Below are 24,225 nucleotides of genomic sequence, written 5' to 3' on the forward strand. Positions count from 1 at the left end.
TGTTCCGTAGTTACTGTAGAGAAGGAAATACAAGAAAATGTATATTTTAATTGTAAAAATTATTGACTAAAATAATTGTTTTAGTTTCGCAAATCGTTTGTAGAATACAACCGATTTGCGTAGAACCCAAAAAACCGACTTCAGTTTTTAAAAAATTCTGTTATTTTGATTAAACAGAACTAAAACTGAATCGATTTTAATAAAGTTTCAATGGGACCAATCTGTAACGTCTTTTCGGATTTTTTCGAATCGGTTTATAACTAACGGAGTTATGAGGTATCAAACATTCAATTCACCAAAAAATCCAACTGAATTGAAAATCTCTTTCTTTTTGAAGTCGGATGAAAACAAGTGGCATCAAATGTGAATTCGCCAAAAAATAAGGAGATATTCAGACACAATTTGTTTCACATATCCATTGTTGAATTATTTATATTCAGATTTTTCTTTGCAAAAAGCAATTTTTGCTCTATAAATAAAAACAGCTCTATAATAAAAAAATAATAATAATAATAATGGAACCAACATGATAAACTCTATCAATCGATAATTGTGAAAATCGGGTCAGAATTAACAATGTTATGACCTAACATAATAAAAGTTCACCGAATCGAGAACACACATCAGACAATTTTCAAATACATATAAAAATAAATTAGTTTAAATAATCAGTAAAAAATATTTTTTTTTATTTAAGTGTATTGTTTTTGAAAATTTAATTAAGTGGTATAGCTATCTAATATTTAGCAAGCAATATATATCATATCTGAAATATATATCACTTAAAATTTAGACATTAATAGAAAAAAAGGAATATCAAACTTCATAAATGGAACATGAATTAGGTGTATAATTTTGGTCGTAGATTTATGCACAATTATGGTAAAACCATAAACAGTGTAAAGTACTTACATGGTAATTCCATGTACGAATTATAGTTCAATATATTGAGACCACACAAGTGTTTACTTGCTGTTTGACGTATTATTCATCATGGCCGCCATATGGCACTAACAATGACGGGAAAGTTATGGGTTATGCTACAACCTACCTTAATAATTAACGGAATATTTATGTTCCTACTTACTTTGACTTAAGTACGAGTATATTAAACAGAAGCCATGAGTAATGTGAAGTACCGCTCTGGTATCTATATATTAGTTTTTTTTTCATGGGTGATAATGGATGGCAACCCCACCCGCACTATCGGTATATACCGGCGGAGCACCAGTGAAAGATGATAGGTGAAGATGAAGCAGGTCAATTAGCCCATCGTGACGAATTCAACAAGAATTGTTCACGATGGTTTCCAGGGGGAACCACGTCGAGGTAGACCCAATAGGGCATATTGCTAGCAATCCTTTACCCCCCCCCCCCACCCCCACCCCTTTATATTCGGTTCCTCTAGACATTGATGGAGAAAAAATAGATCATCACCCATTTCGATATCATATATTGGAATCAGATATAATATCAACAGCGTAGATTAGAGAATTTGCTAAGAACATTATATCAGGCGTTATATAAATCGGAATAAATCCTTATTCTTATAGATCAGTCAAGATCGATAGATATATCAGTTTGTTTTCGCGCTAGCCTCCGTAAATAAGTGGAATACCATGAGCATTGCAATATAGTATGCAAAGTCCATGATGCTATTACCATTTTCCATTAGGTGGGCCGTCAGCCTGTTTAACATTCTCAGGGACATAAAAAATCCAGCTAATAGATACACTTTTCTTCAATGCTAACAATGATAAAAAAGAACAAGATGATATCATTACTATCTGTTCTGTCTCATGTATCTGGTAGCGGTAACGTGTCTACCGATAGATTTTATTTGCCACTAAGGGAGAGTGTTCTTTATGAGGTAGACAACGAAGACTGGTAAAAAATAAAATTATTTGCAAGCGTTGCTCGCTTTTCTCAATTCAATTCAACTCATGCGCATGTGAATACTTTTTTCTTTATTTAATCCCGCCATAAATCTGAGGGCCTATCGTGAAATGAAATTCCAAATTTTCGAGCTCAATATCGTGTTTTCCTTTATATCGAAAGCGGCTTAATAAACGAAGCTTAAGATTTCGTTCATCATAAATCCCACCATAAAAGTCCAAAGAAATAATATTTTAACATTTTTAAATGGTAAGTATTATATAATTTTAACATCAATTTTGTGTTTCGTTCGGTCTCGAAATTTCGGAAAACATTTCATGGTAGTCCCTCTGTTCACTCTGGGGGAGCAGTGCACAGTATAGGATAACAGGTGGGAATGAATGCAAATAATTTGACCTATAGTGACCAATTCAACAAGAATTAACCACGATGGTCTCCAGAGGGCTCTGCATGAAGACCGACCTTTTATATCCCATTACTAACAATTCCTTTTCCACCATAAGTATTTATCATTACTTGGATATTAAGTATATTCACGGTATAAGCAATTCAACATTAGAAAGATTCTTTTCTTACGAGAAAATTAAATTCTTCACGATAGAATATGAACTGACCTTTTTCATTTTAACTTATCACCTCTCACTGGTGCCCCGCCAGTGTCCATAGTGCAAGCGGGGTTACCATTCCATTTTTATCCTTTAAAAAAATACATTATACATATTTCAATTTATTTTTTATTTTTTTAATGTTATATTATAAATAGTTCTATTTTGTTTATTTAGATTTAAAATTAAAAATAAATAATGTCACACGTACTTCATATAGCAGTTGTTACAAGGTTTAATGATACAAGCTTTAGATTAATCAGTGCGTGATATTAAACGATACTATAGGATTACAACAGTTTACAAACTATCAATGGATATATTTTTAAACTGTCTTAATAACTGTACTAACTCAATGCAGATTCGTACATGTGTTTAATCTATGAATATATACATAATATTCTAATTTGATATATATATATATATATATATATATATATATATATATATATATTAGATATACCAGGTAGCTTTTCAGCGCTATTAGGAAAAATATACCGAATGACTTGACAGAATTCTAAATTTCATCTCAAATTTTCCACATTATGTAAATAAAGAAAGAGGGCCATAAGTACCGGCTTATTGTAGGGATAATGTGTAGGTAGGTACATAGGGATTGCGGTATGGAACACTGCATGAGTAGAAATATCATATTACTTATTTTATAGCATTTATATATAGCGCAGATTCTTTGAAAGGAATTTACTTTATATTTAGATACAGAGGGCCTACCATGAAATGTTTTCCAAAATTTCAGGGCCGAACGAAACACTTATTTCATGTTCAAATTACATAATATACACCGATTAAAAATGTTAAAATATCGTTCTTTTGGACTTTTATGGTAGGAAAGCGAACAAAATATTAAACTCTATTTATTTGAGCAATTTATTATTATTAAAAGAACGGCAGCACACCTGTAATGCCAAGTGGCGGTCTTCCACCGTGCGTTTTTCAAGGCACTTTCTTCCACGCAAAACCAATCTTTGGAATCAACTTCCAGCAGCAGTATTTCCGAACCGATACGACAACATAAACTTCAAGAAAAGAGCATACTCGTATTCTTTTTTAAAAGGCCGGCAGCACATCTACAATGCCTCTGGTGTCGTCGATGATCATGGGCGGTGGTAATCACTTACCTCACTTACCTATGCTCATTTTCCTCCTGTGTTATAAAAAAAAGATTTCTGTATGAACAAAATTAAATTAAAATCAATTTAATACCTAATTGTGAATAAAAAATATTATGTCCATTATCAAAAATAATAAAGAGTTATACCTCGGAGGGTCGGAAACGCGCGTCATCCATGTTATTACTTACCGGCGTTCATAGGTTACGGTAATCGTTTATCATCAGACGAGCTGTATGCTTCCAAGAAGGAAGATATAAGAAAGTTCACATTTTCTTGTAGTCAAATTGAACAAAGATACCAAAATTGTATATATTTATGATTTCTATTAATTATTTATTTATTTATATGCTTTTGTACTCACCAGAGGGAGACTTTGTACAAAAGTCGATTGCTTGGGTATCTCTGTCCCATTCGTGTTTCTACCGTGAAGCAATTATGTTTGCATAGCTGTGTATCGGTTTGAAGGGTGGGCTATGGCGTTAATTACAGCGTACAGAGAAATAACACCCAAGTCCTCAGGAATGGCAACGCATAGGGGGTATCATGAGCGAAACAGTATACTCTGTTATGTTCATAGTACTACTCATGTCTATAGGCGACGGTTACCACTTTCCATCAGGTGGGCCGTTAGCTTGTTTGCCATTCTAAGTTGTATAAAAAAATAAAAAATAAATAATTTTTAATATAGATATAAGGTTATAACAAAATTGTACACAGGCGGACTTATCCCTTAAAAGGATTTCTTTCAGTCAACCTTGAGAACCCGAAGAGAAAATCTATTTACAGAGTGTGTATAAAGCATAACATATATATGGTGCAAAAATAATACTATTTTTATATGTTTATATTATACTTTTATGTTATATTTTATTTTTATTTTATATTATATTACATTTATTTTTATATTACAAATATTTGTTTAAAAAATCTAATATCTTTTAATATTGTTTGCAGCAACACCTTCAGATGTGTACTCTAGAAGTGGTCGGAACACAGTCGGCGCGCTAGACGGCCGCGGGCTGGTTGCAGTCATCAAGAGGCAGGTGCCGCTGGCTGGGCAACTGGGGCACGAGCTGGCCTGGGGCCAGGGGTGGGGATGGGTCACGTTGCCAAACGGCGTTTGGAGTGGACGTAAGTGCATTATTTTGTTGTGATACTCCTTCCATCTACTTTTCCCTCAAGTCTACTGTCGCCCATCTCCCCAATTACATATCTTGCAGTCAGTTTGCGCAGCTGAAAGTTGTTCTACATTTATTGCCAATTATTTCCCATATTTTTGACGTTTCGTATTACAAACGTGTTCTTAAATATCTTTACATCAACTAGTATAGTTTCTCGTTTACCAGAGTGAGACTTTGTACAAAAGTCGATTGCTTAGGTACCTCTGTAACATTCGTGTTTCTACCATGAAGCAGTTGTGTTTACATGGCTGTGTTTCGGTTTAAAGGATGGGATATGGCGTAAATTTACAGAGTACAGAGGAATAACACTTGAGTCTTCAGGAATGGCAACGCATAGGGGGTATCATGGCGAAACAGTATACTCTGTTATGTCCATGGTACTGCTCATGTCTATAGGCGACAGTTACCACTTTCCATCAGGTGAACCGTTAGCTTGTTTGCCATTTTAAGTTGTATAAAAAAAAATAGTATCGTAGAACTATTTAAGTACTAAAATTACAATTAATAATTATTTATCTATTAATAAACTTAATAAATACTTAAACATATATTCACATACACTCACACATACATAGCGTAATACTCACTCATTATATAATAGTTATAGTAAGTTATACTGTATAATCAATATAATATATTGATTTATGTCAGCTTTATTCACATTTTCAATTCGGAAACGCCTGACTATATTTAAAATCAATAGGAACCCTCATTCATGAGCGCGGTTCACGGCTGTACCGTGAGTAATTATGACATAAATAAATATGTATAAAATTAACTTTATTTATTTATTTATTTTCATAACAAACAAGCGAGACAGAAACCACAGAGGTTTGTCTGGAATACCATATATTCTAATTAGTACAAAATATATAAATTAAATTATACATTCCCGTGTGCTGCCGGGCCCGTAAGAGGCAAATAAGGGAGGGCGTGGGATAGGCAGCGGCGTTCCTCTTAAAACATCCAAAGCCTAACTGCGGTTGCCACCTGCCAAGCATGGCAACTACTGATAAACCCTCCCTAGGGGAGGCTTATGTTCAGCATTGAACAGTTGAAGGCTGATATGATAATAATGATATAAATTATATAGTATAATATATTCTTGAATTTAACAACATTATATGTATTTAAATTAAATCCATATTTTCTCACTTAATTAAACAATTTTAGCGTAATTTAATAATTATATTTAATTATTATCTTATAAATATCTTTCCAGGCTTGACCTGGTCGCAAGAAGGCGAAGACTTCGCGCTGCACGCTATGCCAATAATGCATCACACAAACGTCTCCCAAGCTTGCTCCATGCTGGACGGAGTGACTGCATATGAGGCTTCAGCTTACGAACAAGCGTTGGCTGAATATGACGATACGGCGGCCACATCGGACGATTGGGACTTCGGAGTCGACTGCGGGGACTTTATGATGTAAACGATATTAAAACTTTTCTTTTTGAATTTTAAGTTCATTTCACATTACGTGCTGATTTGGAAAAGGGACATTGAACAAATTAAAATATGATAAATTATAGCAGACAATTTGTTAATAGCCTGAGCAACCTAGATGATACAAACAAAGCGAGTATTTGAACAATCGTGATTTATTTGACATGCTTAGAATGAAATGTTAAAGATATGTTACATCTGGAATAATTTCAATACTTATAATAACTTTATTATTCAGATATTAAACAAATAATCTTTGGTAACATCAGCCGCTTATCTGATTTGATACAAAACAAAATTGAATTTTGTGAGTCATATTATCATCATCAAAGCCTCTTCCAATCAGCACTTCGAGCATATTTAAAGACCTACAAAGACAAACTGTAGAGTCTACTCAGTATTATTTAAAATCATTAGAAATTTAAATTTCGAAGACATTAAGCAAAAAGAATGCATTTAAATTATTTTATATTTACTGATTAAGTTTTTTTTTTTTTTTGTTAAAGAAACACTAGACAAACTTCTATACTGCTTATTGTGAAATATGTTTTATACTTTTTCTTTGGAAACGAACTAAAGTAATTTTATTTGTTTCCAAAGAGATAATATTTTTTCTTCGTGTTTCTTTAAAATAACTTTATTATACGATCGGAGTGCAATAAAGTGTCTAGACGAGTAAAATCTACAGTTTTGATTTGTACTTTTTGTTCAATACAAAAATGCTGATGTTCATTCATTCACGGACAATTCATTGCTCAAAATTAGACGAGTGATATTGTGCTGGTCACGATAAAATGATGTGCCAATTATAATGATGTTTCTACAAATGTGTAAACAACGCATCTTATGAATTTTGTATTTGTCAGTAGATTGAGAACAGTACTAGGGGTACAACTCAATAGATCTACGTTGACACCATACTGACATATTAACATACTTCCCCTCTATGCAAAATACATTTCGGTTATTGCGATAGCTAGTAGAAAAGTCCATATGGGGCCGTAGGTACTATTCTTAATCTATGACCCTAATTGTAGTCCAAATAGAATAGTGGTACCACAGATAATATAATACTATTGGTAGTACTTAATCTGTGGTCCAATTGTATGGAGATAATCAGTAATAGTAAAATATTGAAATTAGCTTTTATAGCTTATATCAATCATGTGTCAATTCCATACATTTATCCCCTTGTTCATACAAATACCAATCATCTAATAAACATATTATAGCTCTTCTGTGTCTTAGCTATTGATTAAGGTAGATTGACCTTTTTTCTTGAGCTAAATTCTTAATTTAAAAAGTGATAATTCACATATATACTTGGAATGCGATTTCAGGTTTTATGAATAAGAGGTTAGACTTTTCTACTATCAATATCGCTAAAATGTACTTTGTGTAGAGGACCTAACACATCCACGCCGCAGTCTGTGGTAGTGAAATGATAAAAATATTAAGATTGAGTTACAATAAAAACCGACTTCAATTGTGGTAAAACCGGTTATTTTCATGTAAAATTTAAACTACTCGATTGATTTTGATAAAACGTCTATATGAAAAATCTGTATAATATCCATTAAGATAAGAAAGGATTTTCCAAATCGGTTTACACCTGACAGAGTTATGAGGTAACAAACAAAAAAAAATACAACCAAACGAAAGAAGGTACTCATTCTTTTTAAATGACACGTTAACATTAAGCAATTAAAAAAACAATGCACTTGTAATTGATAATGCGTAATGTTTTAATATTACAGAGTACTTTTGTATATCCTAATTTGAGTAATGTAATATTAGTATTTAGTTTTGAGTAGTTAAGATTTGATCTTTCAGATACTGTTTCAGTTAGCAGAAGTTCTCAATTGGCATGTATTTTTTTTTTTTGTATGTTTCTTACTTTATAATTTTTTAATTTATAAACCAATTTGGAAAATTCTTTTCTTCTTTATATGAAAGGATATACTTTCAGATTGGCCCCATAGAAATTTTATCGAAATTGGTACAGTTGTTTAGTTTTTAAATCAAAATAACTGGTTTAGTCACAATTAAAGTCTACTTTTTTTTTGAGGAAACAATTCTTAAATTCCCTTTATATTACTAAAGCTAGTGTGCAAGAAAACATAGACATTTAAAATTTTTAAATGGAGATGTCAACATATTCAATATATTTCGCAGTAGGGCAAATTTATTAGATTTTTACTACCACAGTCTGCAGTGACTCGGTGTGCTTAGAATTACTGCAATCGAAAATGAACTTTAATGTTTATAAAACAAAACTCAATACACTAATAGTTGCATGCTCTAAAGTAGTAACTGTATGTATGTCATAGAAAAGATGTGTGTAGCCATGAAACTGTTTAGATCTTTAAGTTGTACGGCCTATACAGCTTAGATTAGTGTTAGCAAATGATGTCGAACCACTGGAGGGACTAACTCCAATTTCTTCAACCCTTTCTATACTGTGTACTCTTTATATTTGGTATAATATTTGATAAAAAAAAGTTTCCTGCAAAGCAAAATTTGATGGTAATAGGGCTGATGTAAGGCAATAAAGTGAAAACAATTTTCAGTATTTTTTTATATAATTTCTATTGAAGTAACAATACATTACTTAATAATCATCCTAGTACATAATTTAAAAATACAGTAAACTCGCCAGACACAATTTAAAACAGCATGCAATATCTAACAGCTAAAACATTCTTAGTAACAAAAAAAAAATGCATCTGAAAAGATAGATACTTCAAAAAAACTAATTTGAATTTTAGAAACGATAATCTTGTTCATACAAGGTCGTTAATTTTAGTTTACCATTGCCAGATACTTAGTAAAAAATTATAATATTTTTTTATGACTACTAAATCATTCGGTGTTCTCATAATGAATTCTTACAAATATCATTAAAGACTTAAAAATGCTGGTTCTATTATCATCAGGTTTATTATTTTTTTAATAAGAATGGTACATTCATTAAATTTTTCACTTTACACAAAACATTTTGACATGTTATTAAACTGTTATCTCAATTTGGAAACGATGTCTTTGTGAAAACATTTTCGAATCCTTTACTCGACACTTTCAGGGTAATTCAGCTTATATTGTCATAAAACTTTGAAATTTATACTCGTGTCTTGGAGACATAAATAGATCGGGTAAAGCGAAAATTTATTGGAATTATTTATTTTAACATTTCGCTATGGGTCAATACTTACACTTATATTTTGTGAGAAAAGAACGTAGTAAGCCTTAGTAATATAATTTGTATTAACATAATTATATATTCAAAATAATTACAATAACCGTAGAAATGATTAACATTCTACCCAAATCTTTGTAAAAGAACCCTCAGTAATAAATATTATATAATTATTAAAAACAGTCTGTAATTGTAAATTATTTGATAAAAAAACATCTGGAATACAATCCAAAATTGATAATTCTGTAATACGGTGCACTCAAATACGAGTCAATTTAAAAATGTATTAAAAAAAACTGCGAACATAACATTTTGAGAATATTGAAGTTGTTCTATGGAAAATAAAATTTACTTGTTTTAAAAATGCCTCAAATGTGAAAAAACAAAATTTGAAAACGTTTAAAACGAAATTAAATGTAAGTATTTTCCCCTAAAATAATCGATGACCCCTTATTGATAGTGACACCAATAGCAACAGAGAAATAATTGTAATCTACTCGTAAACATGTGAATGATTCGTATTCTAGACGTAAGTTACTCAATTTGGTGTTAGTATGTAGTGAATGTGGTCGGTAGAGTACCGTTTGTCTGATTGAAACAGCCAATAAAAAAAAAAAACATTTGAAGATCTTTTAAAAATAAACATGTCGATAAACAATATTTTTTATTTTATTTTTTGACTAATATTTTTTTATACTTGCATTAAAGACTAATTCCTTTGATAAAATTAACATAATAGTAATTTGTCAATTAAATTATAAATATATAAAAAAAATTGTCAGGCATTTAGTAAGCTTAACGATCCTGGTTATACTAGGTTAGATACGATAAAACCAGGCAACAAAGTACTTATTTGAAGTTACAAGTACATCGTAACATCCGAATCGGAGCAAATTTTGTTCCATAAAAAGATAACGTAAAATAAAAATAAAGTTGCCTAAATAGTTTTTACTTTTTATACCGACGTAATACGTAAATGACGGATACTATTTTGAAAGCAATCTATATAAAAAAAAGCTTATGGTTTATTAAACAATAGAAAACTTAATAAGGAATGGAAAACATGGAAACTATATGACAAATTGTAACCATGTCGCCTATAAAAACATTACAGAATATACTGTTGCATATTATAAAGTATTCATAAATAACATCGATATTTATTTCTAAAAGGTCTTTTAACACCCAAAATTTTAACCAACGTTTTGGCATAGCGTCAATATATTTAGGTGTGGTATTGTAAATTAGTACAATTAATAAAAAATATATATATATCTAGTTGCTATAAAATCTTCCGACCTACCCAAAGACTGCCTAACGTTATTATTACCTGTGCCGTCAGTCTCAACATGGACAATGATCGATTATCGATCGATTTCGGTCGTTCAATCGTACCTAATAGTTCGTTTACACACTCGCGTCAAATGTGTGTAAAAAGTACACGTTACACTATAGAATAAATTTATATTTCTATTAACTTTTACTTACAACATATGCGCATAAATTTTGGAAATATATAATTACCTCAAAAACGACTTATCAAGATAAAACATTTAACAAACAAATTTTAACCTACATCTTCAGAAATATAACTCTGAAAAATACATCCAATTTGATGTATTAGACGCCGAAATAAACATACAAACAATAAAAAGGACAAAAATAAAAAATAAAATATATTATTTTGGCCATTATAGTTGCTATTAGGATCCCTCGTATAATTTTTTCCTTAAATATCTTCTAACAATATCATATATAAGACAGCATTTATTTATAATTTTATAACAATTATTGTAAGATGGTATAAACAGTGTCAGGGCGAATCTTGTTTTATTTTCATCTCGCGACTTGTACATAAGCTATTAGATTCGATTTAACGACCGAAATCGACTGGTAAACGATCGCTGTGTATGTAGAAACTGCCGGCACTGATACCCGTGTTGTGTGTACCCTAAGCATGGTAATCGCGATAGAACCCTGGCCCCGCGAGCATGCTACATTGCAAGTGATTATTAATAACTTAAAAAAATAATTCACAGTGGGTGTGGATTTTTTATATTTTTTTCGTCTATACTTTACGCGATATTTCGCCAATTACATGAATCGATTTTTTGATTATTTAATTTTTATCTTGATTGTTTTTTTTTTTGTGGAATAAAATTTCAAATATTAGCAATCCTTACAGATAAAATTTTATTGCATTTTCCATCTTTCTTTTTATATAACTTTTACGCCCTCGATGTGTTCATAGAATTGAATTAATGATTTTATTTGGAAATCTTGCAATGTAGCAATATTTGTCGTAGTAGGTAATTAAATTACGGTGTAATCCCTACGAAATTAGTGTAATTAATTAGTCGTCTTATTTTAAGCGGTGTAACGTTTATTATTAAAAAACATTTAATTGTTTTTCCTTGGTTTTTACTGATGCCATAGAAATAAAAGGAGACCGCATTATTAGATGTAGTAGCAAAGTTACTGCCTTTCTACAACTTGGTACTTTTACAAGGAATTATCCTATAGGATACTTATACATAAGTTATAGAAGGAATTTGAATTCTTCTCAGATCAAGTCCCCAAAATATACACGCTCAGTTTGTATAGAAATATAGGAAAATATATGGAAATGTCTATATCTGTATGCGTCCACCTCCTTTAATTTCTATGCTTAATACGAAAAAAATCCTTTTTTAAACACCTAATTTATTCATAAATATTTCGGGTCAATGAGTTTCTTTAAAAGATATTTTACTAGTAAAAAAATATAATTATCACAAAATAACCATAAAATGTTTATTATCAGTTCATTATTACATTATTTTAATCAAATTTTATGCAATGTTTTTAGTATTGGTACATACCAATTGCATGAAATTTATTATTGTTTAATTATAAATTCGGAAAAGATATTTTTATTTTTTTGACCATAACTGTGATTTGGTTTTTCTTATTAAATAACTGCCATAAAATGTACCCGTAGGTTTTTCCATTTAGATTAAATTTTATGTACTTTGCTGTTGTTTGACATATTTTAATTATAAGTATAAAATATATTCCATTTTTTAATAATTTATGTTTTATATTATAAAAATGTCACGGGTAAAAATAATTAAAATAGTACTTATTATAAATCGTATTTATGTTATTTACTCGTATTTTATTTTTATTATTATAGTTAAACAATTATTTTATAATTAATTAATATTAGTCAGCAATAATATTTATGGACGCTGGATTCGTCGAGATGACATATTTTTGTAAGGAAATGCTTGCATGTTTAATTTTAATGATAAATTATAATTGTCAATGTGTTCGTTTATATTTATTATTTATAATGACCACCTAATAATATTATTATGATATTTTTGTGGATGCTTGTTCAACGATCAAATAATTTTGTTTGATCTAATAGGTACTTTGTTCTATTTGTCAAAGTTGATCGTAAGTATAATAAAATTTTTATTCAAAATTTAATCTCAATTTATCTAACATATTATTATTATATTATTATTTTTTTCTTTTTAACATACATATTAGATACAGATATATATAGACTCAATATTTATTTATATAATTTTATGTATACATAATATACATTATATTTTTGTATCTCTAAGATTGCTGTTTGCATATTTTGACAAATAGAATAAAAACGCGAGTGTGAAATTACGGGCGCTGGTATTATGTCTCTACCAACACTTTTACTTTGCATTTATTCAGAAGTCATAAAAAATACATAAAATTTTAGTGTATAGAGCCAATACACTAAAATTTATTTTTTTAATGTATTAATGAGACACTTAATCTTATATGAAAAAAAAAATTAATTGTAGACGCGCATAATGGACAAGTATTTCCAAATTGCGATTTATGAGCTGTAGTGTAGTTTGTATGATGCTTTGATATATAATTAGGTACTTACATAAGTATATCTTAAGTTATAATAAAAAATATATAAAATGCGAAACGCAAGTCTCATTATAACATTGAAATAAGCAAAAAAAAAAAACATAAATTATAAATTTTTTGTCGTATACTAGTAGTGCGATATATTACGTAAGTGTTACGATATACTACACTAGTTGTACGACATATTACACTAGTTGTACGATGTACTACATTAGTGGTACGATATATTACACTAGTTATACGATTTACTATATGTGTATCCTCAGGAATGGCAACGCATGGAAGGTATCATCGGCAAAACAATTTACTCTGTTATGTCCATGGTATTGCTCATGTCTATACGCGACGGTTACCGCTTCCCATCAGGTGGGCCGTCAGCTTGTTGCCATTCTAAGTTGCATAAAAAATACTATACTCGTAGTACGATATACTACACTAGTTGTACGACGTATTACACTAGTGGTACAATATACTACATTAGTAGTAGATTATGCTGCTTTAATAGAACATCTGTGAATTCTGTAACAGTTGATTTCAAGTATTATATTTTTTTATAATATTAATATTTTTAAATAATGGAAAATTTTTAAACTATTTTTATTAATTTTAATGTTCAGACTCACAATACCAGCGCGCTGTATTCTCAACTAACGTTCACAGTAGTGTTAGTTGATGTGATGTGGACATATGGACAAATAAGTCGAGTAGTCGTGTGTAGCTAGTCGGCGTCGTGTGTACTTACGTAACGTTACGTTACATTATGATTTACATGAAGATAGTGACACATTACAGAATATGAATGTTTGTATGTAAATTTTATAAAATAAACACCCATTGTGTGTGAATTGCGCTGTTTCATTTTGTTTTTATTTGGCCAAAATAAATAGAACCCCTACTAATGTGTAAGAAAGTTTCTATGTTATCTTTACACATTAACTGCTCGCTACCGCTTGGCGTTTAACCAATAGTCATGAGGTTCGGCAAATAAGTATTATTTGCCGTGGAAAACAACAAGACGAAAACACGGACGTATCTAAAGATTAGAGAGATTTAAGATAATAAATATGTCCACGACATCAAACTAAGATGGAGTAATAGCAGAGGTACTAAAATTTATGAATTATTGCCATTGTGGTGAACAAAATAACATTAATCCAGCTTATTTTAATCTAACTAGAGGTAGGCTTTGATATGTTAACAATATATTGCATCCTCGATAAATAAGTCTAAAATTTAAATTTACATATAAAGTTTTTTATTTCCGCTGAACTAAAATTCACTAACCTCTAAAGTCACAGCAGTAAACCACTAGATAAGACCACAAACAATTTAAAGCCCCCCATTAAAAAATAATGGTTTATTTTCCGTTTCATCCGAATTTTCTTTTTATTCTTTTCCAATTTATGATATAAAGTAAGGATTTATCTTAAGCATCTGATATGTACTCGTAAAACGATGTCCTTAAAACGGTGTACAAATAGGTACTGAAGTCCAAGTGAGATGCTAACCTCAAATTTTTTATACTATTACAAAAAAGTAAAAAAAAAAAACAGTTCATTTGATGACAAGATAAATACGTACCTATGTATATAAATACCATCTGGACGAGTGGCGGTCCTCCACCGTGCGTTTTTCAAGGCACTTTCTCCCACGAACAACCACTCTTTGGAATCAACTTTCAGCAGGAGTATTTCCGAACCGATACGACAACATAACCTTCAAGAAAAGAGCATATTCCTTTTTAAAAGGCCGGCAGCACACCTGCAATGCCGTAGGTGTTATGGGTTACCATGGGCGGCGGTAGTCACTTACCATCAGGTGAGCCGCACGCTAGTTCGCCCCCTGCGTTGTAAAAAAAAATAGATCTGCCTATAACATCGCTCCTCCGTTACGATTTCTGTAGAGTGTAATACCTCTTCGGGCATAACTATCATTTAGTCATGACAGAAGACAATGTCATGATTATCGTTAGACATTTGTTTTTTTTTTTGCCTTTCACGCTCTTTTTCTGTAGATAACTGTGTAAACGAGTACGGTTACATTTGAATAGTAACACAAATGTGGTGGCTCTTATGCCGTGCCGTGTGGTCCCGGTGCAGAATGGACCACTCTTTCCTTTCATGTGTGTGTCGTAAGGGAACTTAATTGTTAAAGAATGGGCAGCAGCGACTCTCTTAAAACATCACCAAAACCTAACTACGTTTGCCAACACACCTGCCAAGCGTGTCAACTATTGGCAAAACCCTCTAATGTATGGGGAAGATCTATGTTCGAGTTTCAGTACAGTTCAAACTTGAAATTCCGATAACATAAAGCAGTTACCACTACGTTACAGAGGACATGGAATTTAAATAGTTATATTTTTAAAGCATTAAACAACTATATTGCGACTCTTTTTCGATCAAGACATAACGAACAGATTTTCAGCTATGAACCATCCCTAACTTCCAAATAAAAAAGACGCACTGAAATCGGTTTACCTATCTGTATGATTCGTTCTCTATTACTAAAGAGGGTGTCCCCTGTAGACAGGGATAAGAACTGATCATGGCTGAAATTTAAGTAATAAATTTAAAATCGAGTTTCAAATTTTATATACAATATATAGGTTTTCAAGAAACGAGGTTAGACTGCTAACTTTCACGATACCTACAGTTCAAGTTGAAAAGGCTACGGGGCACAATAACGTCGCTTTCACTGAACGTGGATGCGGGCTTACAATTTGTTCCAATATTTATATTGTATATAACTCAATTTAGCACTCGACTGGTACATATTACCATTTCATAAATACAATTTTTCCTTAAATGCAATGATTTAGTTAGCTTGACATTCAATCCACACTTTTTACCGTAAAATAAATAATCGTTCGCTCTATGCTAGTCGTATTACAGTTCTGAATCGCAATACGTCTCAATTTGCAGCAGTAAATTATATTGTCTAGGTCTACCAGGCCGTGTAGGTGCAGCTAGTTGTTGATTACTCACCGTACAGTCATGCAGGCTGTACGCCCCGCCATCTCTCGGTGAGCCACGTCCCGCGCGACAGCTGAGTCGCTTGGCGACCGTTGACTTGTTTAATCGGTAAAATATTCACTTGAGTGCCCGGCAAATAAAATATAAAAGGCATAATAAAAGTTATTCTCGCGTCTCGATTAAAAATTAAAAATAGAGTTTAAAAATGATCGGTAATCATAGATTGTGATACGTTCTAATTTCAAAAACTTTTAGCGGGAAAAGTTACGTTTGAATGACAAACGACCATAATATTTTTGTGTCAAATTTTGTGATTGATGTGTTTATGTAATTTAAGAAATTCTCATGTAGTATTTTATTTACTATTTATTTTTGATTGTGAATAACGGCACAATAATTAATATTCCAAATATCTAGTACATATATACGTTAAAATTCTAAAGTCTTCCACAATACAAGAAATTAATAGTGTCAAATAGAGCGATGGATAAAAACGGGGGCTCGAGACTTCTGCAAATGCAGGTAAGTTGTTTAATTAGTGTAAAATATATTCATTAAAAACGACACGATTTATACATGAAATTTTTAATAATAACATAGTCTGTAATTATGCAAAATTTTATATAAACACAAGTAGGTAGGTATGTATAAGTACTTACCCATTGCAAGTGTTCAATTAGAACTATTAGTCATTATATCACAAGGTCAACTTTTGAATTGCCTGACGGTTTGTAACGTTTTTGTCGTTTCTGCGACTTCATCGACGCCTAATCCGTTACCTTCTGTTCCCACAGGAGCATCCGGTTATTAGAACATCTTAAAACTCATTTTTTATTATATACCTAGGGTGAGATATAAATAATGACTATAATTTCTACTAATAAAATTGAATATGAAACATAGGCAGACAAACGACAAAATATTTGGGAGTTCCTTTGCAATCTGACGGAAAGGATACGCATATTATTAGTAGCTATCTAAGGGTAAATTGTTTTTATCGCTTGAAGAATGATTTGCATTTCTCTTCTATAAAACATATTCATGACATAATTTTGACTATCCCTGGATCAGTCACTGTCAATCAGTCAGTTTGTCTTGTCTTTAGGTATTTAAATTTATTATAGACAGTTATGTTGTCTTAGAATAACTGAGACGCTCTTTCTCTAAATGTATAATTAGGGGTGGGTAATAAATAGCAAAATCTATATATTGTAGTTACATTAGTTACACAAAATCGATATATTGTTCCGAAAACGGATTATATTAATTATCGGTTACCCAATACGTAATGAAAAACCCGATCTAAATCAATATAGATATCTGACTGGTAGGGGCGACATCGAAATGGGTGACGACCTTTTTTCCGTCATTAATGTTAGTAATTGGGTCTAACAGTCCCAGCAATATACCCTATTGTGGTTAATTCTTGTGGAATTTGTTTCATCTCTCAATGGTGTACCGCTAGCGTAAACCCATAGCGCAGGCGAGGTTACCATTCCATTCTCAGCCCTTAAAAATATATATATATATAGACATTAGCAGTACTGGTTAAATCTTCTATTTTTGAAAGTGTTTAAAAAATAAAATACAAATAAAAAACAGACGATAACAGAGAGAATATAAATTATTTATTTATTTATTAAACACAAAAAATATATACAACATATTGTGTACATTAGATCCCGCACTAGGCGAACTTCTATCGCGGGAATCCATAAGCGATTATTACCAAGACACAGTGTTTTTTTTTAATGGGTAAAAATGGTATGGTATCCCCGCCTGCGCTAGCACCAGTGAAGGGTGATAGATGAGAATGAAAACAGGCCAGTTAGCCCATCATGACGAATTCATCAGGAATTAACCATGATAGTTTCCAGGGGGAACCACGAGGAGGTCGACCTGGTTGGGTATATTGCTAGCAATGGGATTCTCAGTCTCCATTACTAACAATCCCTTTCCCCCCAAGATACAGGGTTTCACAAATATAGATCAATTGGAGAGAGAACTGAGGACTGGGGATCAACTCCGTTTTGAAGATACAAACAAACTAGCCTATTCACAGCTCGACGGCTTTTTACTAAATAAGCATATTTATTATAAAGTCATTATCTTGAATATTCGCAAATAGGAATGGCATGGCATTGTGATTAATTTCGCCGGCGTTGCGAGCCATAAGCTCGGCGCGCGGAGGGCTCGGGTCGTTGGGTTCAAGGTTGTTAACCGTTTCCTCTGGTACATTCCTAATAATAATAGCGAAATACACTTGTGTAACACATGTATGTATGTGTATGTAAACAAATGCATCTTCCCACATTTATCATTTATTTATAAGTGCATTGTACAATTGGCGAGAATTCTTTGGAATTGTCAACATGCGGAATGCATGGTGATTATGTACTAAGTATTTCCCTCAAGTATTATTACGTGACCGTATTTATTATAATAAGAATCCTTATTAATTTATTTATATACAATTATCTGGCCTGACTGACAATCAACAGTCCTCCAGAGTTAATAGTTTTGGATGTACCAAAATTATTATCTCTGGGGGAAAGGGATTGTTAGTTATGGGTTTTATCCATTGCTAGCAATATACCCTTGCCCTCTACGCGGTTCCTCCTGGTAACCATCGTGGTTAATTTTTGTTGAATTCTTCACGATGGTCCACCAACGTATACCGACAGCGCCAAGTGGGGTTAACATTTCAATTAATTAAATAAGAGAACCTGCCGCCATTAGGTAAATTTTGTCACATATCTCCTACGAATGAGTGGAACACACCGAATGGTACGCGTATCCTACTTTGAGAAACCTAATTTTATGAAGAAAAACTAAAATAAAAATAAATAATAATAACGTATATATAACATAACATTTAAGTATCAAGTAACGTAAGAAATGTATTCATTTATAAAATTAATAGAAACATCCAAGCGTATACTCGTTTTACCCCAATTTCGATATGCGTGTCCCAGTTCCACCCGTTCGATAGCTCGGCTGTCTTTTAGGTAACAGAGCCGATGCCCTGCCCTACATGTCGATGGCATAATCAAACTGACTAAACATTTTATGACAGACCATTACGTGGATTACGTATTTGACACAGTTCAAGTTAAATAATAATTTATCTAGTATTTTCACATGATATTTTACCATATATGGTACATCTAAGTGTCAAATGAATATCACACACATTATGTGTGAAACAAATTTCGATTTATTGATCAAAATTAAAAATCTTAATTGTAAATTTAAATTTTTGGGATGGTGGTAGGCTCGCCGTATCTGAACATAATCGGTAAAATGTGGGCATAAATGCTGACATCACTACAACGGTCAATTAATGACTGTCTCTAGTCGTGTGCATATTTTTTACATTTATATATATATATATATATATATATATATATATATATATATATATATATATATATATATATATATATATAAAACAACAAACAAAAAGCAATAAAGAAAGAAATATTTAAAATGTAGTAATTTAAGTCCATCAAATAAATAGACACACGTTTATTTATTTACTTTTACATATTTTAAATCTACTAATATTATAGATACGAATTTGAAAACATATATGTTTAGATACATGTGTAAGTTTAACTTCGCCTATGGTTTGAATGATTGTTACTCAAACCCGCATAATTGGCTATTCATGTTCAGACTTATGCCTACCAGTGGGTCGATAGTATGTTGTTCCAATGCAGAAGATTCCGGCCTTCAAACTTTTATAAAACCACAACTCTGTACCAATATCAATATTGATACAAATAGAACAATAAATCAACATAAATATGAAGCCATGCTGAATCTGATACAGCTGCGAGATGAAATAAATTGCGGTCACAAATCAATTTATTTGGGAAGTCAACGGGAAACTGGGTACAAGATAATTTGGTTCTGAAAGAACCAAGTTCACTGTTCACTTGTATGGCAAATATATTTTATTGAAACTTAGTTCCTCTATAGGAATATAGAAATTAAATGTTTCATTTAAATTGTTGGTAATAAAAAATGGAAAATGCAGAATAATTATTTACAAAACACGAAAAGATCGATTAAATATAATCTAATAATAATTAATAATGTGATTGCTGTACTCTTCCCGGATTTATGTTAATACTGTACCTCTAATAGTTAAGATCTATATTGTTACAACATGAATATGCAGTAACTAATTAAATTGAATTGCATCTATGTAAAATGTACAATATATAAAAGGAAAAACTGCTTGACTGACTAACAAATCAATACACCGACTGTCAATGATAAGAGCTTATAAACATGACATGTTTTAACAGAGGTTGCTATAAATAATATAATATATTACGTGAGTACCGTAAAGGGATTTCTTGAAACTCTTATAGAAACGGATGATACTCGTAACTTGTTGTCATAGAGTTCTGCACGGGCGAAGTCGCGAAAAAGAGTTAATTTCTCCAACTATCTATCCCCTCTCACCGTACTGGTTTCGCTTCAAATTCTTTTCTCCTACATTCTTCACGACCTCTGGAACGCGCTTCCTGATGCCATTAAGAGACTACCGACTAAACCGTCTTTAAAAAAAACGTTCACGCTCACTTTTTTACTTTATCCAAGCAGTAAGTGCTTTATATTATTCTTAATTTCGTGTATAATATAGTATATGCCATATATGTGTAAGTATATTTGTTAGTTATATTTATTCCTTTATATATGTAATTTCAGTATGTATGTATATCAATAATTACTAGTACCGCATTCGAGTATTCTGACACTTCCCTCTGGTTGACTGGGAGAGAATACTTTTAGCATTAAGTCCGCCATGTCCGTACACACATTTGTACTAATAAATAAATAAAGAAATAAATTATAGCTTAAGGTAGCTTTAATGTCTAATAACGAAAGCGTTTACTTTTTTGTTTATAATTAACTATTTTTTATTGTAAGGAACGTCCAATGGCTTCATCATTTTCAACACGGGAGGTTAATTAGATTAAGACTGCCAATACAAAGATTCACATGTTGTGAAGTAATAATGCTCACGCGCAGGAAATGCTCATTCTCTAACTAAAATGTACTAATTAACATAAATTAATTACTAAGTAACATTAACCAAACAGAAAGTTGTATGTTGTTGTATCAGCCTTTAATTGTCCACTGCTGAACATAGCCTTCCCCATAAGGAGGGTTTTGCCAATAATTGCCACGCTTGTCAGGTGGGTTAGCAACTACAGTTTGGCTTTTGGTGATATTATAGAGGGACGCTGTTGCCCATCCTTCCACCACAAGCTCCCTTAGTCGCCTTTTACGACATCCACTAGAAAGGAAGGGGTGGCCTATAGTGATAATTATGATGATGAATTGTTATTGTGGTCTCAATAACCTAACACTAAAAAACTGGGGGGAAGGGATGGGGATTAGTAGCCCCATTGCTTGTAACTGTATTAGGTCGACCTCCTCGTGGTTCCTCCTGGAAACCATCATGATTAATTTATTGTTAGATTTGTCAGAGTGGACTAACTGACCTGCTTCATCGTTACCTATCATCTCTCACTGGTGCCCCAGCGTATACCGATAGCGCAGGCGGAGTTACCAATCCATTATCATACATTAAAAAAAAAACACTAATAAAACTCTATTGTTTCGCTAACAAAATATTGATGTATGCAATGTGTACATACATTGCATGCCATGCCCCCATTTTCTGTATGTTTATCAGACAGATAACGGGACACTATATGAGAGTACTGGTCATAAGCCAACTACGGAATTTTTATTCGGCAAATATTGATACTTATTTATATTTAACTTTAGCAAAAGCGCACAATCTTAACCCAGATGACAAATGGCACAAAAGATAAGCAGTTAAGTTGGTATCTTACTCATGCCATATCCATAACAAATAAAGTATATTTCTACTTACCTGTATATCTCTTTATTTATATATAGAAGAAAATTGAAATCGCAATGGGAGCAATTTGGGAAATGAACCTTTCTAATTTGTTTTGAGTCTGTGTGTTTTGTGTTGTGCTCCCAAATATTCCCTAATATTCGCTATATTCCTGGTTTTACAGATCACAAGATATCCTAGCTTAAATGGACTATCCTACCAGATGGAGACTTTGTACAAAAGTCGTTTGCTTGGGCACTTCTGTCTCATGCGTGTTTCTAACGTGAAGCAGTTGTGTTTGCATGGCTGTGTTTCGGTTTGAAGGGTGGGATGTGGCAGTGAATTTACAGGGTACAGAGAAATAACACCTGAGTCCTCAAGAATGGTAACGCATGGGGGTATTATGGGCGAAACAGTATACTCTGTTATGTCCATAGTACTGCTCATGTCTATAGGCGACGGTTACCACTTTCCATCAGGTTGGATCAAACTAAAGGAAAAATAGAAAATTGTACATATGTTATTAAGAAAATTATATTACAATAAAGAATTAGACCCTATTAATTACAAAACTATTCTAACAGGTATTAATTTAGCGTAAATATCACGTAAAATACAAATATAAAAATACAGTGCTTATAGTAATAGGTTAGAAATTGAAAACGAATATTTTGTAATAGAAAGAAAGTTAAAATAAATATTATCAATATATTAAATTTCCGAAGAGAAATAAATATTTCCATATTTGACATACATAGTCACGCACAATCCAGATTTTTATATAAATGACATTGTCATTTCTACCACGTTATAATTACAAGCTAAACTCTATCAGAGTGGGCACGGTATACGATCACGTGAGTTTTTTACGTTACTGAAAATGTAAAAGCCTTTTATAATAAAATGAACGTTTCATGTGACCTACTGGAAATAACAGTATTAAATTAAATAAAGTTTTTTTTTTTAATTTAGGCCTCATTTTGTAAAATTTGTGATGATTTTCAAACATCTTGATGAAACTCTGTAATGCCCGTATATCTCTCATGCCAACCCTTCTTAAGTAATTTAAATCACATATTTTTTATCAATTAAAGTCTTCAATATTTACGGGAAAACAATTGTTAGTAATAAGATCTATTGACTTTAAAACTAGCAATAAACCCACCGTTAAGTAGACTTCTACGAGACTTCAATTCGTGTTTTAACCGTAAAGCAGTTGTGTTTGCATGGCTGTATTTCGGTTTTGAAGGGTGGGATATGGCATGAATTTACAGGGTAAGGAATAATACCTGAGTTCTCAGGAATGGCAACGCATGAGAGGTATCATGGGCGAAACAGTATACTCTGTTATGTCCATGGTACTGTTCATGTCTATAGGCGACGGTTATGACTTTCCATCAGGTGGGCCGTCAACTTGTTTGCTATTCTAAGTTGTATAAAAAAAAGGTTCCCCCTGACAACCATCGTGGTTACAATACCATATCAGCCGTTAACTGGCCACTGCTAAGCATAGGCTTTTTCCATAAGGGTGTTTTGCCAGTAATAGCTACGGTTGGCAAAGGCGCTGGTGATGTTTTAAGAGAAACGCTGCTGCCCAACCCTTGACCATTAAGTTCCCTTAGTCGTCTCTTACGACACCCACGGAACTTACCATCGTGGTTAATTCTTAGTGAATCCATTACGATGAGACCGATTGTGCCACACTGACCTGATTTCATCGAAGGGAAAGGGATTGTTAGTAATGGAGACTAAGAATCCTATTGCTAGCAATAAACCTAACCAGGTCGACGTCCACGCGGTGCCCCCTGAAAACTATCATGGTTATTTCCTGATAAATTCATTATGATGGGCTAACTGGCCTGTTTTCATTTTCATCGATCATCCTTCACTGGCACCCCGCCAGCGTATATCGTTAGCACAGATGGAGTTACCATTCCATTTTCACCTATTAAAAAAAACCTTACTTCATCCTCACCTATCATCCGTCATTGGTGA

At 32.2% G+C, this 24,225-nt stretch overlaps 2 protein-coding genes across 3 annotated transcripts in view; both read left to right on the forward strand.

The window, feature by feature from the left end:
• The window catches only part of LOC113522421 (uncharacterized), a 115,888-nt gene extending 101,675 nt beyond the window's left edge, over positions 1–14,213 (forward strand). Inside the window, exons 8-9 of the mRNA XM_052900491.1 lie at positions 4,589–4,765; positions 6,038–14,213. Of these exons, the coding sequence (XP_052756451.1) occupies positions 4,589–4,765; positions 6,038–6,249 (389 nt within the window). The 3' untranslated portion in view covers positions 6,250–14,213. The remainder of the gene's footprint in view (positions 1–4,588; positions 4,766–6,037) is intronic.
• A 2,126-nt stretch (positions 14,214–16,339) lies between these two features.
• The window catches only part of LOC113513887 (zinc finger C2HC domain-containing protein 1C), a 47,881-nt gene continuing 39,995 nt past the window's right edge, over positions 16,340–24,225 (forward strand). The window contains exon 1 of one of the 2 annotated variants that reach the window (XM_052900489.1): positions 16,340–16,865. In XM_052900489.1, the coding sequence (XP_052756449.1) occupies positions 16,827–16,865 (39 nt within the window). In that variant the 5' untranslated portion in view covers positions 16,340–16,826. The remainder of the gene's footprint in view (positions 16,866–24,225) is intronic. The other variant, XM_052900490.1, reaches the window with a different exon arrangement.

Source organism: Galleria mellonella, unplaced genomic scaffold (assembly GCF_026898425.1).
Source record: "Galleria mellonella isolate WM207_F2 unplaced genomic scaffold, CSIRO_AGI_GalMel_v1 utg65, whole genome shotgun sequence".
Lineage (NCBI taxonomy): Eukaryota > Metazoa > Arthropoda > Insecta > Lepidoptera > Pyralidae > Galleria > Galleria mellonella.